The 18510-nt window shown below is 31.1% G+C and overlaps 1 protein-coding gene across 1 annotated transcript; it reads right to left on the bottom strand.

The window, feature by feature from the left end:
• Positions 1-3077: 3077 nt before the first annotated feature.
• Positions 3078-3563, bottom strand: LOC131062406 (BURP domain protein RD22-like). The gene has a single exon (XM_057996058.1). The coding sequence runs from the start codon at positions 3561-3563 to the stop codon at positions 3078-3080; it is 486 nt and encodes a 161-aa protein (XP_057852041.1).
• Positions 3564-18510: the final 14947 nt, after the last annotated feature.

Genomic DNA, 18510 nt, shown 5'->3' with positions numbered 1-18510 from the left:
GGACTCAAAATTACAAGTCATTTACATCATTGGAAAGGTCTCCAAGAGTTGTAGATGAAATTTTGAAAGAGCATTTATAGGCCTAAAAATGACCAGAAGGCCATAAAAAATGCAAATTACCAACGTATAGGCAAACTTGAAAATTCTAATTTGTAGTTTATCAAAAAAAATCACAGAACCAGAGACTCGTAAGAAATGCTTTATTAGACACAATGAAAAATATTTAGATTTCGTACAGTAATACAAACAGACTCGTACGGCATAAGATTTAATAGCTAGAAATTCGTACAAAACATAATTAGCTCTAGTACGATAGTGAAAATCAACTCGTACGACACAACATCAGCCTAGTACGAGTAAAGAATTTGCAGTCTAAAACCTCGTACGACACAGAATTGTACCTTGTACGAGTCAGGATGAGGTATCGTTCGGGACTAAGAGGAAGTTCGTACGAGCTGAAAAGGCAACTCGTATGAATTTCTGCACCAGAGCCAGATAGAGATGAAGTTTCTTGAAGATTAAGAGGCCAAAAGTAATGATTTCGGCCCCACGGTGGGCACCAAAATGTCGTGCTCTGTGAAGTGTACCTATACCTGCAACCACAATGCACTCAATAAATCATTATAAGCAATGGTTAGTAAATTGAATCAATGAAATGAAAAACCAAAGCTAATCGACTTATTGCCTCCTAGTAAATGCGAGTATGAAAAATACTCTCAGATTGGATTATGCAAAATTCAGTGACTTGACTACACTTAGATGGAGGATTTGAATGCTGAAAATGCATGATCTAGCAAGAATAGCATAATTAAGCTATATGAATGCATTGATGATCTATAAAATGAGCTAAGATTAAGATGCAATTAAGCTAAAATTGCGCATGATAACATTGCTAAAGAATGAGAAACTAGAAGCTAGATGCCTATAATAACAATGCATAAGATGAAAATGAGATGGGATCCATATTGCTCAAAATGAGGTCTATTTATAGGATTTTCTAAGGCTAGGGGTGAGTTGGCATGAATCAACAGTTGAGATTGATCTGAAGATATCAATGGTTAAATTGGAGGAGGTTGGCAAAGGGGGTTGGATTAAAAGGAACACTTAGTGACAAGTGTCACAAAGGTTCTAGAAGATGTTGGATGAAAGGGGAAATGGTGGTAAGTAGAATAGGTTAGGTTTATGAATGGTTAGGTTTAGGAGTGGTAGAAGTTAGGAGAATTTGAATTTAGAAATTCAAATAATAGGAAAATGGCTAATTAATTTCAACAACTCATTGATTTGATTTGTTTTAATTAATTATGGGATTTAGAAGAATGAATTTGGATGGAGGGAATTAATTAATTAAAGGGGATGAAATGAAATGAACCTAATTAATAAATCCTTAGATTTATTAATAAGTAGATGAAAGGGGAAATTTAATCAAATTGCTTAGTGAATTCAATTTAATTGGGAAGGAGGATTAGTTAAATAATTGCTTATTTAATTAATTATCTTCAGACCATTTTTAGGTGTATACACACCTCAAGGGAAGTTGTGATAGAAATGTAGATAGAATTGCTTATGTGTAATTGAATGTTGAAAGGACTCTCCTCTTCAATGGTTGAATCCTTGATTCGAATGCAACACCTAGCCTTGAAGGGAGACTCGAGAATGCTCAATGCTTGAAAGGAATGTTTGAATACCTTGTTCACTTTTACAAATAGGAGGGCAAATGCAAGTTATATTTTCATCAATTAAGGTTAATTGGACTTATTTTCATCATAGGCCGACATAGGGAAAGCTTGCCTGTTGAAAATGCAAAGCTCAATGCATAATTGGAATGGAGGGGTCCCAAAATAGGGCAGGGATAGGGGGGACATGCCCAGGGTACCACGCCCCTATCCTGCCCTTAACTCAAGACAGAAAGCAGCTTTAAGCAGTGCGGGGGGCAGAAAAAAGAGTAGTTTTGGGGGTTGAGCAAGTCTCGGGTCTCCGATCATGCTAAGGGATTCGATTCGCCAACATGAAGACCCTAATGTGGTCGAAAATTACAAGGGTCACAATTTTATGACACTACAGGAAGTATGACTTTTCATACAACTCATCACATGAACATGTCTAATGAGAAGTCATTTTAACATAAATTTTTAAAGATTCAACCAAAACATCATTTGTTCTTTGAACGATATCATATTCTCACTTAAAATATGACTTATATCTACATAAATGATCCACTCTAATCTTTACATCCAATAAAAATCAAATACAATAGTTAAACCTAAAATTTTATTTATTATGATAAAAACTTTCTATTGTACCCTACTCACAACGTATAAAGTTTTTGTTCACATAAAACGTGTCCCTGTCAGAGGTAGTATGACAAGAAATTTGTGATGTGGGATGATTCCGTGGTAAACAGACCACTCACACATAGATATTAACAAGATGATCAGAGTCTGACCCAAGTGGAACTCCTGCAAGTCGACCCATTGGGTTAACAGTATGCTGCATCGACCTTTATCAATACTGGAAATCCCTCCGGTTCAATTCATTGTTCTTAGTCGTTTCCTGAGTGTACTAAAAAGAAAAGTTGTTCAGAATAGGAAACTCTTGTCGAATTGGATAGTTAATATTATTAAAGTAGGACAAGACCTTTTAAAACAAAATCAAGAACCTCATCATAGCATACACGATTCCCTGTCAATTACATTTGGTCAGACTCGGATATCTATCAAGACTCAAGTTCAATGTCTTAACATCTATAGTAATAATCAAGTACTAATTTGCACCAAATTTCATCCTCTTATAAATAACATTACCATTACCATATAAATATACATAAAAAGCCATGGGTATATATGCACTAAAGCCCGAGCAGGCTGGCATGAAACAAACAAACGATCTCCATACAAGAGACCTTTATTGTACATAGTAGTAAGTAGTATGCATATGTGTAGAGGCCATTTTGAAGACTTTTAGTTGGCAGCAATCCACAGAATTTCATCTTCTGTCATGAAGTGGTAGATGGCCTCGCCCCCTGGTCTCACATGGAGAATCTTGAATGATATGTGCTCGGGGTTCCACTCACTGGTGTCTTAATGACAAACAGCTACCATTTGTGCAATATTTCCTTCATCACTCTTGAAAGAAAGCTGGAACATTCTTGTGTCCTGTATCTGATAACAAAAGTATACCAGATATGGATACCCTATTGGGTGGCAAGCTACAAATCTGGAAGTGGATTTGCTTTCGAAGGGAATTGAAGGAAGGGAATATTGTTGCAATCCTGATTTAGTCTTGGAAACATTGGTTACAAAAACATCGAGGTCATTGGTTCCAATTTGAGTGGTAGTGTAGTAAATCATAGACTCTAGTGAAGTTAAACACTTTTTGCTTTCCCCAGTCATGGCAGAACTCTCCCATACTTCCAAAGTCTCCTTCATGGTAAGAGCCATCTCAGAATTTGGGGTTATGTGAAGTTTTCCTAGAGATGTAGAAAGACTTTTAGTTGAGAATGGTACTTTTTCAGCCACAACAACTGGAAGGAAAAATAATGTCTGTGTACTTTTCCAGCCTACCATGTCTGTACTGAATTTGGTTCCAATGCTTAATGTTTTTTTGAAGAAAAAACATTGGTTCAGCCGTGACTTTTGGCTGTTTTTTGGTAGCCAGTGGATTTGTGGAGTTGCTAGTACCGGTGTTTCTGGTATATGTGATATGCACATTATAATTTATTTTATCGAGTGCCTTTATGGAGGTGCTAGTCTTTTTAAAATAAGATGGGCTATTTGGCTCCAGAGATGAGAGGCGGGCAAGCAGAGACTAGGAATGGGAGTGGTGGGCAACTTGTGGTTCCAATAACTTAAAGCTAAGGGCATGGGAGAAGAGGAATCTTTAATTTTAGCATGGCGTCCTGTAAAGGACTGCAAACAACCAGAAATACATGGAGTATTAGGATCAATCAAAATTTCGAATATCTTACTCTACTTACAAGATTTAATGAAGATGAGAAACATACAAGAAGAACAGGCAAAATAACAAGAAACTCCATCTGCAAATCTTGTCTTGCAGAAGTTCAACGTTAATCAACATTATACTTCTTTAATTGAAATGTGGCTACACCAATTGTAATCCCAAACATACAACGACGAGGGAGAAAAAGAAGCAGCATAAGCTAGAAAACGTACCCATTGAAAGAAGCAAAGTGCTAAGATATGTCAGTTGAATGTGTGAGTTACACGGAACATAAGGTCTTCATATATATAGGCAGAAGATACTAAAAAATCCCTAAGCCACAGTAAGAATAGTTGTAATCCGACTAACCAATTTGTAAGAAACTGTTTGGACGTTGCCACTACAGTAGGACAATAACACATATCAAAGGATTTGGATTCTCATCTATACCTTTTAATTCATGTGCGGATATCTTCAAAATAATTGTTCCATCTTACAAAAAGTTCATTATGATAAAGAAGTGCCTTTAGTTATGAGTCTTTGGATTATACATTTAGTCTATATTAAAAAAATAAAACATCTTTCTGTTATCTTTGTAATGATATGGCGCATGGAAAAATTTCATCTTACAAAATCTTATCTTTTCTACTTCATTATGATAAAAAATTATTTTCATAACAGTCACAAATCAATTTATACAAATCTAAAATTATAAAGAGACAATTAACAATTATAAGGAAGTTTAAATATGAAATTTGAACATCATATATATTTTTTTACATATGTCATTTCTTGTTATATCTTAAATTGTTGTAAAAAAAAGTTGAATCTTTTTAATTATTTCATCTTTTATGCAACATAGATAAATATTCGAAATAAATTTCTCAAAAAATTAAAATTATGTAATGAATTAAATCAAAGTTAGTTTTAGATACATTGGATACAAATCATCTTTAAGAAAGACTTTGTTAAGTGATGAAAGTTAATGTAGATGTAAATGTATTAAATTGTGTATATGTTTCTTTCAACATTTTGGATCAGCCATCCATCATTAGAAAGAGGAATATATAGAAATAGATTGAAATTTAAGTTTTATAAAAGATGTGGATGATAGGATAAAATAATTGGGATGTGGCTGATTTATTTATTATTGCTTATGAGACATGTTATAAAAGTCTTGTTTTTAACTATGATGCATTGAATATATGAGCAAAATGAATGGTAGTGGACATTGACATAGTTTATTTGAAATTAACTTGAATATTTTTTGATGGAGGTTCATACCTGCGAGCTGCAGCCCAGCAAGGGCATGAAGTCTGCGAACTTGAAGATTTTAAGTTTTTTGAATGATTAAAAATAATAACGGTAAAATGTATTTAAAAACTATTTTTCCCATATTATTTATTAGCAGCTGTTGTTTCTTATTATTGTAGATGATGGTTAGCAATTTTTTCGGTATAGGCTTAATCAATGTAGATGGTTAGCAATTTTTTTGGTATAGACTTAATTTTATTAAAAAATAAAATAAAATTTGGTATAGTGGCATCAACTCTAGATAAGAGTGTCCTCTCAATAGCTTTCTTTAAAAGAATATATTTAGTTAATTTTTAACATGTCAAAATTTTAATATTAATTAGAAACAAAATATTTTCAAAACACCATATAAAAATAAACTATAAAATGAAAATAAAAAATATTTAAAAAAAATAATCTACTATTTCATAATTATTATATGTAGAATTTCTTTTAAATGAATAATGGACATAATAAGAATCATTAATTCATTAAAAGAATATATTTAGTTAATTTTTCCATTAATCATTTTTAAAATAAAGATAAAGAGGTTAAATTTCAAATGTAAATATTTGTAAATAATTAGAAGACATATTTTTATTTATTTAAGGGTTAAACATTTTGACCTGGAGCAGGGACCTCATCCATCCCCAACAAGATTCGCCACACTACATGTGCAAACACATTTATTAGAAGACATATTAAGAATTACTAAAATGTATTATTTTTTATAATTTTTAAAAATAATAAGAAGAAGTTTAAATTTCAAATTTAAAAAGTAGATGTACATAATTCAGTTTTAAAAAATAGAATAAAAAATTGTAGATATAATAAAATTTTCAAAAATTTAAAATGAAATAAAATATAGTTTAAAATTAAATAAAATAATATTAAAAATAAATAAAATAATTTCAATTGGTATCTATCTACATTAGATGTATTTATGATATCTCTAGTAATTTTTAATATACTTAAATATTTCAATTTTCTAAAATAATAGAGATAAAATATGTATAATGAGAAATAGAGATCCAATTTTAAATATAACAGAAATATTAAATCACAATAATAATATTAAAAAATATTTAATTTTAAGAAAAATTTTGTGTAAAAATTTTCAATTTAATTTTCAAATTTTGATTAAATTCATATAGTTTTTACAATTCATGAAGATCTTTAATATTTTTTGTATTTTTCTGATCAACTTAGTCATGATCCATTCTCAAGATGAATGAAAGAGAAAACTTACATAAAATCTTATTGATTAAAAAAATTAGTAAATATGACTTGATTTTCTAAAATGATGTGCGTGAGATATGTTTTCGATTGTTTTCGTAATGTGGCAAGTGGTAATCTTAACTATACGACAAGAATGTTTTCTTTTTTAGGGGACACACGAAACTATCAATGATTTTTTGTCGTATCTGCATCCATCATTTAGTGGCAACAAATAACAATGATTATTTCTATAGTGGTTATAAATTAATTTATTAAATAATATTTTTTTTATATTTTTTTCTTTTCATTTATACAATTGTTTTTTAGAAAAACAAAGTAATATAATAAATTTCTATGTCCGTTAATGATTACAAATATCTTCATCTTTTCGAGATTATCATGATAAAAACAATTATTTTCGGTGGTTATAAATCAATTTACGCAAACATAAGAGCAATATGCGGAAATTTACATGTCAATAGATTTTTCTTAATTAAATATTTATTGTTAGAATTTATTTTTAAATTTATTTAATTATCTAATTTTATAATAAATTCTTAATCAATTTGTCCGTTACATATTTTAAATTGTGATAATGAGATAGAGTTTGAATAGTCATATATGATAAAGTGATGGTTATGATATTTTATTGTAAAAATATCATTTTTAAAAATCATGAAATTGAAATACTTTTATTCTTCAATTAAATTGTAAAAATATTGAGCTCATAACTATTAAGAAAATCTTACTTGTCAAATTTAACCCATCTAAGAATTAGGACATGACTCATCTCTTTAATATCTCTTTAATATTTCTTATGTTATATTCTATGCAACTCCCTTTCTACTATGATGTATTGACCATATGAGAAAATGATTGGTAGTGAGCATATTGACATTTTATTTGTAATTGATGAACAAATTTTAATTTTTATATGATTGAAAATAATAATTGTAAAATGTATATAATTAAAAGTAGAGAAATAATAAATATTTCACTATAATATATTAAAATATTCTATTTTAAGAAAAAGTTTGGTATAAATAATATTTTGTAGTATAAATTCAATTTTTGGTTCTTAAAATGGAATTATAAAGCCTCTGAAGTTTGTAACTAGTGATTAAGTATTTTAATTCTAGTCAATTAAAATTGTTTTATTTGTAATCAACATAGAGATTTTAATTCTTATATTTTTTTAGATTAATAATAGTAAAATGTATATAATGAAAAGTAAATATCAAATTGAAATTTATAAGAAATAAAAAATATTCTACTCTAGTATATTAAAATATCTTATTTTTAGAAAAAGTTTGGTATAAATAATATTTTATAGTATAAATTCAATAATTGGTTCTTACAATGGAATTATAAGGCTAGCGAAGTTTGTAACTAGTGATTAAATGTTTTACTTCTACTCAATTAAAATTCATTATTTTCTTCTCATACATTATATTTTAGTTTTCCTAAAAGAACTTTTAATATATTTAACTTTTAAAAAATTTAAAATTATTTTTAGTTAATCTCATTGACTAAAAAGTTTAGGTGATAAGGACAATTTGTCTCAAGAATGGGTGTGAGATGTTCTTTTAATTGTTTTCATGTCATAAATAAAATCAAAGAATATGCTATTGTAAAGTACCATAACTTGTGTTTCACAATCGGTTTGGACCCACTTTGACAGATGTGCACAATTTATGTCTAGTCATGCATATTTTTTGGACTATTTTTGTGAACCTGATTTATTCACCCATTCAAAACCTTTTTCTTCGATCATTTTGTTATGAATAGGGAATTCAACATGCCTATCTAGGAAAATTGATCTCAACTCTCAAAGAAATTTTTTTCTTTCAAATTGTGATAATTAACCCTCCATTGTCAGCCTTCTTAAAAAATTGAATTTTAAAAGGTCTAAGTTGCATATAAATACAATTCTGTCATTTCAAAGGTCTATATTTTATAGTAAGGTAAACTAAAATTTCTATCATTCATTTAAGAAATTTAATTATAAATCTACAATCAAAGAGCATAGCATTCAATCATATGTGCTTGTTACAACAATTACACTCAACTATATTGTATTTTTAAATGATGAGAGAATGCACTAACATGTTTCAAGACTTCACTTCATCAGTATAATGCCTTGTGTGAGATTACATGACAAGGGTTTCAAACTTGAGGTAACATTTGTCAATTCAAAATTTTCATTATTGTTTAGCTTTTGTCCTTCTTGTTGAACACTTTCAGATGAAAAGAGTGGGGGCAAATAAACATATATTAGGACTTAACCAATTTAACCAAACCACTCATTTATCATTCATTCCACTAACAACATGTGTAGAAATAAATAATTGAAAGACACCAAAGTAATCACACATGAACACCAAGATTTTACACAGAAAACCAAATAAGGGCAAAACCACAGTGATAACTATCCCTAAGTGTGGAAAATAGGTTATAATGTTTAGGCTCATTGACCTTGATATGGACTTGCAAGACAGAGGTGCATGACCTCAAGACTTGCAGACACTAAATATCACTTCTTTAGGACAAGATACACTACATATGAAATCAAAACATTAATATGATTACACTATATTCAACCACATCCACTAATATGTTGATTACATTTTCTCTCAAAAAATGTTTGAAACTCCTTTCATTAATACTCTACTATACTTGTGCACCTTTGCACCTCTTCACATATAGTTTGCACAACACACAAAACTTATACATTCATCTATAAAATGATTTCATTCCTTTTATATTTTTTGCAACAAAAATACCATCAATTAGATTGGCCTAATTAGATGTAACATGTAGGAATCAAGTAGTCAACTCAAAACCAAATATCAATGCAACGAATAAGGAAAAAGGAAATGTGTGAGACATCACACCATGTTATTGAACCTTCAAAATCTTTCCAAAATAACCAATAATTTTGCATGCAACCACATGGACCAAACATCATAGGTTGGCCCCAAATGATAAAATAGTTAGTGCACACCAACAAAACTTAGTCAACTTACAATAAAAACCACCACAAACACTTGCAAATGCTTAACGTACTATCACCTAGCATTAGGAAATCTAAATCACCAAACCAAGCTAATAAATCAACTGAAGGCAGATGAATGGAATGCATTCTTGTACAATATCACACTATTATTATATAAAGTGAAACTCATACCAGTATTAAGTCCAAATATATATCTATTAAGAATCTAAAAATTGAGATATTTCATGTATTTACATCCATCAACATCATACTTTAATCACAAGAACTGATGAAACATAGGCTTCACAATGTGGTCCAAAAATTGACTGATTGACAGTTTACCGAAACAATCAAACATAACCATTACCAAAAACGTACCTTTGAGAACATCTAAAAATATTTGAGAAATCTAATATACACCTTGATATGTCATTTAAAGTGACTACAACCAATCACCAATTATTTGCATGATCAATATACTAATCCAATGTTGTTGCACTCCCCCAAACTACATCTGGAACAAGGATATTAGGAAGTTACACATCTAAATCAACAAGTTTTTCATTCATGAGAACAAGAACTCATATTTGCAACACTCTCCCTTTTTCACTAATGGAACACTTGTGACAACTCAAAAATTACTTCTCTCCATAGTGAATTCTTCTTGACATTTGGCATGAAGGACAAAGGGTGTCTTTATATCTCAACACAAAATCACTAACTCTATACAACTCCCCCTTAACTCTGCAGCCCCACCTGCACACATGTCGCATGAGCCCTGCTAATGTTAGTCTCTTGTTAAGTGGACTAATAAGATTCTGCATGCTAGAGGTCAAAAGACAAATCGGAAAGGGTTGGTCTAATCTATCTTCCTTCTCAACCATAGTATTGAGCGGCCACCTCCTATTTATCTGGCGGCCCAAATCATTGCGGAGTTGTGTAATTAAACAAAGCTGCTCACCAAAATAGAATCCACAACTCTACCCAGATGGCACCTACCAAAAATGATGACATAAAATTGAACACTAAATGAATGACATGTGGAAAGCCATGTAACATGGTTAGGACGTGGATCTAGAATGTTCATCTCCTAAATGTGATAATGTGTGGTTGTCTTTTGTAAGATCAATGGCCAGGACCTTTGCGTGGTTGTGGAGTTAGCCAGAAGTGCTCGATGAAGCTAACTCCGTAGTGACAAAGGTTTTTATAGATTATGACAAAAACAATAAAATAAAATCCAAGACATTGCTTGAAATTTGAATTTACCATTGTAACACTTTATGCTTAGTGTTTTTTGTGTGGGCTATAGTTGCATTTATTACATTAATCATTTCTTTCTCTGTGTCTTTCAATTTCGTGAGCCTAATTGATCATCTACAGTAACAAAGTTGTAGAGTGAATCATTTTAAGTTTTATTTTGAAACCCTATCTATTACCTATATCTCATACAAATACAACTTCACCAACTTCCAAAATGAAGCAAACCAAACATAAATTATTTTTAGAAATCATATTATCATGAAAGAACTTGCACATGATAGGTTACTAGCTAGGTAGGGCAAGAACCCATTATATTAAGATAACATTAAAAATAAAGATACATCATTATTTGTCTTGTAGCTGAAAATATATTCCAATTGAATGTCTAGTAGTGACATAAAATATGGCACAAGTACTTAACAAAAAAACTTAGCAACATGTAACCCACAATACAAAATTCAAAAAAGAACGAAGCAATTGCACCATACTTCGGGACTAGGAGATATTTTGAGCCCGCCTTGTCACTTCACGTTCCTCCTTCATTCTATACCGTTTGACTTTCTTGGCTTGTAAGATGAGCGACCAGTCCTATCTATAGGTAGCATGAGCTTCACCTGCTATAATTTCCTCCACACCGCATCTATCATCCTCAATCCATTCATCTTTGCTCCCCAGCTGCAGTGCCCTTACAATCTCAATCGCATCCGCCTCATCATTTTTAACTTCATCTAGCAACCCTTCAGTGGTCACGTAGTCCCAATAACAATCGTCCTCCTCAAGTTCCTTGATTTTGGCTACATACAAGAGGAAATTGATAGTACATAGTATATCACTCCTCCGCCACTACAGCAACAGGGCATCTTATGTTTACACAATCAGAAATTTAGAAACTCCCCCAATGTAATATTTATGTGGGAGGGGAATGAGGAGGTTCTCATCCACATTATCAATCACCGCATCAATGTAGTGCAAATATGCATGCTTGAACTTCTGGGTGAGTTATTTCACCCACTCCTTGGAAACCCTCATATATAATACCATGGCAAGAAAAAAGGCCAAAATGTGTGAACTGACAGTAAGCCTGTGATATGCCATCAGAAACTCCAACCCCACCACTATCTTGACATCATGCATTATGCATGGGTGGTCATTCACCAAGAATGCCCTAACCATTTATCAGTGACTTCACCTACAAATGTTTTTTGTTGTTTCCTTTCCCTAAGCATAACCGACATATCCATCACTCCCACCTCTATGTTTCAAACTCGAACATGTAATGTGGAAATATGTTAATACCCCAATGCCCAATTTAAAGGTATTCCATCAGCTTCATCATAAATGTCTCATTAAATGTATAATTATCGTAAGTTTCATTGTGCAATATATATTAATAGTGTATATATCTTCTTTTTGTAATTTTTCTAAAATTTGATACAAGTTACAACAATAGAGTCAAACAGGTATGTGTAGGATCATGGTAGGCCAAATAGGCCCTTAAGTGGCAATGAAAATCAGAAAACAGAGTTAGACAACTTGACCTAAAAATTTGAATAAGCTACTAAGATTATTTCAAAAATATGTAAGAATAGAATTTGTAGTAAATTGAATGTGGTTTCTAAGCTGCTAGTTTGTTTCTGAAAAAAAAATCTATTTGACTAAAATTTTAAATTTTAATGCAGTAGTACTAAAATTTCAGGAAAAAGATAAGAAGCGGGTGTCTGTCTGACCACCCTAATCACAATCAAATTATAATATTTTTTATAAGATTTTAGTTATAAGTAGGAGACTCATGTCCGGATGTGACACATATTTTTTGTATTTTTTTTGAAATAAATAATTAATTATGTTTTCTTTACTGCAACATTTTAAAAATATAAAAAACTTGTATGTCTGACCACCATATCTTGGTCAAAAATTTATGAAATTCAATTTATATTTTTTTAATCCTATAGTATATGAAGCATAGAAGGTGATGCATGTTTCAGATTAAAAAAATGTGATATCATTTGAAAGTTATAGATATTTGTTAATCAACCTATCAATTAGAACTTTAGTCAGAATATTGGCACTTTTTGGCCCCTCATGATCCCGCACATACCCGAATCTGAGATCAAGAATGTAAATCCAAGTAGAAGATCAATTTAAATTAGTTAAGTGTGAACCACGTGAACATTAATGCCTAACATTAACACATTGACAAGGATCACACATTGACAAGGAAATTCCCAAGACAAGACAAAATATTCTTAATATTATGATTCATCATTCATGTAACATCTGAAAGTACAAATGAAGATTATCTTAGCAACAATATAGTAGTCTATTCATTAAGTAATTGAAAAAATAATTAGAGAAAGCATACATTCTAATTTCTTTTACCATGAAACCACCCTATAGAAATAGACAAGATAAATCATTGTTTCTACTCTCCTCAGAGATAAGAAAATTTAAGAATCCTTCTTTACAACCTTGGTATTCCTTTTATAATAATAAGGAATGCAACAAGATACCAGTTGTTTACAAGAATGTGTAACATGTATTGCATGTATACAATGTCATAAAACCGCCAGGGTAGTATACATGAAATCTTCGGTGGCGAGACACAAAAAGCTTCCATGAATGCCAACTACCTTATGAATCATGCCACTATTGCACAACTGCGGTTATTGATGCAGAGAATACCAAGATACGAGATTCTAATTGCATTTCCTAGTAGGGGAGAACTTTTAGAGTTTTGATCAAGAAGGGATCCTTGACACCAAAACTGCATCTCTAGTGTCTTCACCCAGGTTTCTCTCTACATTCCACCCATTATAAAGGGGAAATGGTGGTTAGTAGAGAGATCAAAATTATTTGCAACCACAACTGAAGTCTGTAGTTGCATTGAAGCCTTTTTAAATCCCTCTGGGTACAAGGTAAGTCATCAATCTGCTTTATTTCATTGCATCTACAAACCTCTATCCATATCTCCTTATGCTAGAATTTAGTTGCACCTTGTATGCACTTCATTTTAAAACCTCTGCGAGGAAGGCAACAAAACTTCCTAAAAACTTATCCTAAAAATATGTCTATATATATATATGTACACACACACATACATATACATATACATATACATATTTTTAATTTGGTTGTCTTTGATTTGTTGTTTTTCCTTTCGTGTGCTGCTTGTTGTTTTTGTAATTTTTGGTTCTTGTTTTCCTTTGTATTCATTTAATTTAATATCCCTATCTTAAGCTACCACTTGACCTATCCTCATACCCTCACTCTCTCTCTCCTCTCTCACTTCCTTTAATGGGTCCAGAGTGTGATCAGAAAGGTAGAAGCATTACCCACAGACTAATGGATTGTGGAAATATAATGACATTGATCAAGAGATTTTTCAAATCAAAGTGAAGGTGGTTATCTATTTCTCTACCCACCTCTCTCACTTTGTTGTCTTTCCCTCCCTGGCTTTCTACCTCTATCCCTCTTTATATCTATCTCTTTCTTTTTCTTTATTTCTATCTATTTATCTCTCATTTTTTATTTTCATTATCTCCTTAAAAATAATATCCTATATATATATATACTAGCTTATATATATTTAATAATATATATAGAATAAGCCGAGAGGTATCCTTCTAGAGGCGCCTATTTTTAATTAATTTTTCAACATTAAACTGCAATAGGCGCCTCCAAAAGGTTACCTCTCGGTTTATTCTATATATATTATTAAATATATATAAGCTAGTAGCAATCGTGAATTGGAAGACTAATTATATAAGGAATAGGGTTCATTTTGGTTTGTTATTAGGGTTAGGGCTAAGGGTTAGGTTCAGGATTATAGTTACGGTTTACATTATTGTCTGAGTTAGATTGATAGCTAGGGTTTGGATTTACATCATGGTTAGTGTTACGGTTAGTGTTAACATTGTGATTAGGATTAGGGTTTAGGGCTATGGTTAGGACTATGTGTAGGTTTATGGTTTATATCACAGGGCTATGATTAGGGTTAAGGGTTAGGGTCAAGATTATAGTTAGGGTTTACATCATTGTTAGGGTTACGTTAATGGTGAGGGTTTGGATTTACTTCATGATTAGGGTTAGGGTTAGGGTTAATGTTATGGTTAGACTTAGGATTTAGCATTATGGTTAGGGTTAGGGTTAAGGGTTAGTTTTAGGATAATAGTGAGGGTTTACATCATTGTTAAAGTTAGGTTAATGGTTAGGGTTTTGATTTACATCATGGTTAGTGCTACGATTAGTGTTAAGATTGTGATTAGGCTTAGGATTTAGGGTTGTGGTTAGAATTATGTGTAGGGTTATGGTTGATATCATAGGGCTATGATTAGGGTTAAGGATTAGAGCTAGTATTATAGTTAGGGTGTACATCATTGTTAAGGTTAGGTTAATGGTTAGGGTTTGGATTTACTTCAAGATCGGGATTAGGGTTAGGGTGAAGATTGTGGTTAGGCTTAGGATTTAGCATTATGGCTACGATTATGTGTAGGGTTAGGGTTATGGTTAGGATTATAGTTAGGGTTTATATCGTTGTTAGGGTTAGGCTAATGGTTAGGGTTTGGATTTACATCATGGTGAGGTTTAACGTTCTGGTTAGGCTTAATTTTTAGGTATATGGTTAGGACTATGTCTACGACTAGAGTTTATATCATAGGGTTAGGGTTAGGGCTAAGGGTTAGGTTTAGGATTATAGTTAGGGTTTACATCATTGTTAGGGTTTGAATTTACATCATGGTAAGTGTTGAGATTGTGGTTAGGCTTAGGATTTAGGTTTATGGTTAAGATTATGCTAAGGGTTAGGGTTTATATCAATGGGCCAGGGTTAGGGTTAGGATTATAGTTAAGGTTTACATAATTGTTAGGGTTAGTTTAATGGTTAGGGTTTGGATTTACATTATGATTTGGGTTAGGGTTAGGGTAAGGGTTAAGATTGTGTTTAGCATTAGGATTTACGATTATGGTTAGTTTTATGTTTAGGGTTAGGGTTCATATAATAGCATTAAGGTTAGGATTAGTATCATGGTTAGGGTTATGGTTAAGTTTAAGATTGTGGTTAGGATTAACATTTAGAATTATGGTTAGTGTTATGTCTAGGCTTAGGGTTTATATCATAGGGTTAGGGTTAGGATTAGGATTATAGATATATTTTACATAATTGTTAGGTTTAGGTTAATGGTTAGGGTCAGGTTAGGGTTAGGGTTAGGGTTAAGATTGTGTTTAGGGTTAGGATTTATGGTTATGGTTAGTATTATGTGTAGGGTTAGGGTTTAAATCATAGGGTTAGACTTAGGCTTAAGGGTTAGGGTTATAGTTATGGTTTGCATTACTTTTAGGGTTAAGATTGTAATTAGGGTTAGTTAATGGTTAGCGTTTGAATTTAGGGTTTAAGATTAGGGCTAGGGTTATGATTGTTGTTAGGCTTAGGATTTAGGGTTATTTTTATGATTATTTAGAGGGTTAGGGTTTATATAATAGAATTATGATTAGGGTTAGGATTAGGATTTACGATTATAGTTAGTTTTATGTTTAGGGTTAGGGTTTATATCACAACATTAGGGTTAGGATTAGCATTATGGTTAGGGTTATGATTAAGTTTGTCTCTAGGGTTAGGATTAGCATCATGGTTAGGCTTAATATTTAGAATTATGGTTAGGGTTATGTCTTGGGTTAGGGTTTATATCATAGGGTTAGGGTTAGGATTATAGATAGATTTGACATCATAGTTAGGGTTAGGTTAATGGTTAGGCTCAAGTTCAGGGTTAAGATTCTATTTAGGTTGAGGATTTATGGTTATGGTTAGGATTATGTGTAAGGTTAGGGCTTATATCATAGGGTTAGACTTAGGGTTAAGGGTTAGGGTTATAGTTATGGTTTGCATCACTTTTATGATTAAGCTAATGGTTAATATTTGGCTTTACATCATTTTTAGGGTTAATCTTAGGGTTAGGGTTAAGATTGTAGTTACGCTTAGGATTTAGGGTTATGGTTAGGATTATGTCTAGGGTTAGGGTTTATATCATAGCCCATAAGAGTTATGATTATGGTTATGGTTTACATCATTGTGAGGGTTAAGTTAATTGGTAGAGTTTGGATTTATGGAATGGTTAGGGTTAGGGTTATGGTTAGAGTTTATATTAGAGGGATAGAGTTAGAGTTAAGGGTTAGGGTTAGGGTTATGGTTAGAGTTTATATTAGAGGGATAGAGTTAGAGTTAAGGGTTAGGGTTACTCTTTCATTTTTTTTAGTGTGAGGGTTGAATATGGTACAGTGTTAGAGTTCATTTTTGTTTACCGTTCAATTTGGTCTAGTTTTAGGATTAGGGTTCAATTAGGTTTAGGGTTAGGTTCCAATTAGGTTTAGGGTTATAGTTCAATTTGGTTTAGTGTCAATTAGGTTGAAGGATAGAGTTCAATTCAATTTAGGGTTAAAGTTTAATTTGGTATATTATTAAGGTTGGGGTACAATTTTGTTCAGGGTCAAGGTTTATTTTGGTTTAATATTCAATTAGATTTTGGGTTAGGGTTCAAATTGGTTTAGGGTAAAGGTTTTCATTCAATTTGTTTTAGATTTAGAGTTTACTTTTTGTTGTTAAATTAAATTAGACTTTAATTTGGTTGTTTAATAAGAGCTTGGGTTCAATTTGGTTTAGTGCTCAATCAAGTTAAGGATTAGGTTCAATTTGGGTCAGTGTAAGGGTCACAGTTGAATTTGCTTTAGGGTTATGATTTAATCTGGTTGAATGTTTAATTAGGATTACGGTTAGGGTTGAATTTGACATAATGTTAATTAATTAGGATTAACAATTTGTTCAAGGGTTATAATTATATTTGTCTTGAGTTTCAAGGGTTAGGATTTATTTTCTTTTAAGTTTCTCTTAGTGTTTAATTTTGTTTAATTTTCACTTACATTTAGGGTTAGGGTTCAATTTAGTCTATTGTAAAAGTTCTTCAATTTGGTTTAGTGTTAGGGTTAGGGATCAATTTGGTTTAGTGTTAGCATTTCATTTCTTACACTATTAAGAATAGAGTACAATTATGTTTATGGTTAAAGTTTAATTTTATTTAATTTTCAATTAGGTTTTGGGATATGGTTGAAATTGATTTATGGTTATGGTTCATATTGGTTTAGGGTTTGTGTTTATGGTTAGGATTGATTTGTTAGGGTTTGTGTTTATGATTAGAATTGATTTATAGGGTCAAGGTAAGGGTTAGAGTTTAATAGAGTGGTCATTCAAGTTTATGTTTATTGTTCAATTCTATTTAGTGTTCAATTTTATTATATATTATCTCCTTTAAAATAATATCCTGAATATTATTAAATAATATGAAATAATAGATATAAATATAATATTAATTATATAAAAATATAATTGTAACTTAATCTTTATTAATGTAATAATAAACACAATCTTAAATATAATTCTCATTATAATTATTTAAAAATATTATAAATAATTTTAATTATTTTCATCTTTAATATTAATCTTAATTTTACTTAATTACCCTTAATCTTAAATTTAATCCCCCTAATTTTTATTTTAAATAAAGTTAAATTTTAAACATAATAAAATCAAATAAAAGAAAATAAACTCTAAACAGTAAAATAAAACATAAAACCAAAACCTCAAAAAGAAATAGTATTAAAATTATATCCCTTCCGAAATTTTCTATCCATTTTCTTCTCGTTATGTACATTTGTCATCCACTTTGCATATTATGTGTATTTTAAAATGATATTTTTTATTTGCCTCTCTCACATTTGGAAGCAGATGAATCAAAACATAAAATATAAAAAAATTAGGGAAG

Source organism: Cryptomeria japonica, chromosome 7, assembly GCF_030272615.1.
Source record: "Cryptomeria japonica chromosome 7, Sugi_1.0, whole genome shotgun sequence".
Lineage (NCBI taxonomy): Eukaryota > Viridiplantae > Streptophyta > Pinopsida > Cupressales > Cupressaceae > Cryptomeria > Cryptomeria japonica.
Note: the sequence above shows the minus strand (reverse complement) of the source record. Positions and strands in the feature narration are given on the sequence as shown.

Bases quoted from the DNA above. Each gene is read 5' to 3' on its own strand.
- LOC131062406 (XM_057996058.1), bottom strand. From the start codon at position 3,563: ATGGTAGGCTGGAAAAGTACACAGACATTATTTTTCCTTCCAGTTGTT.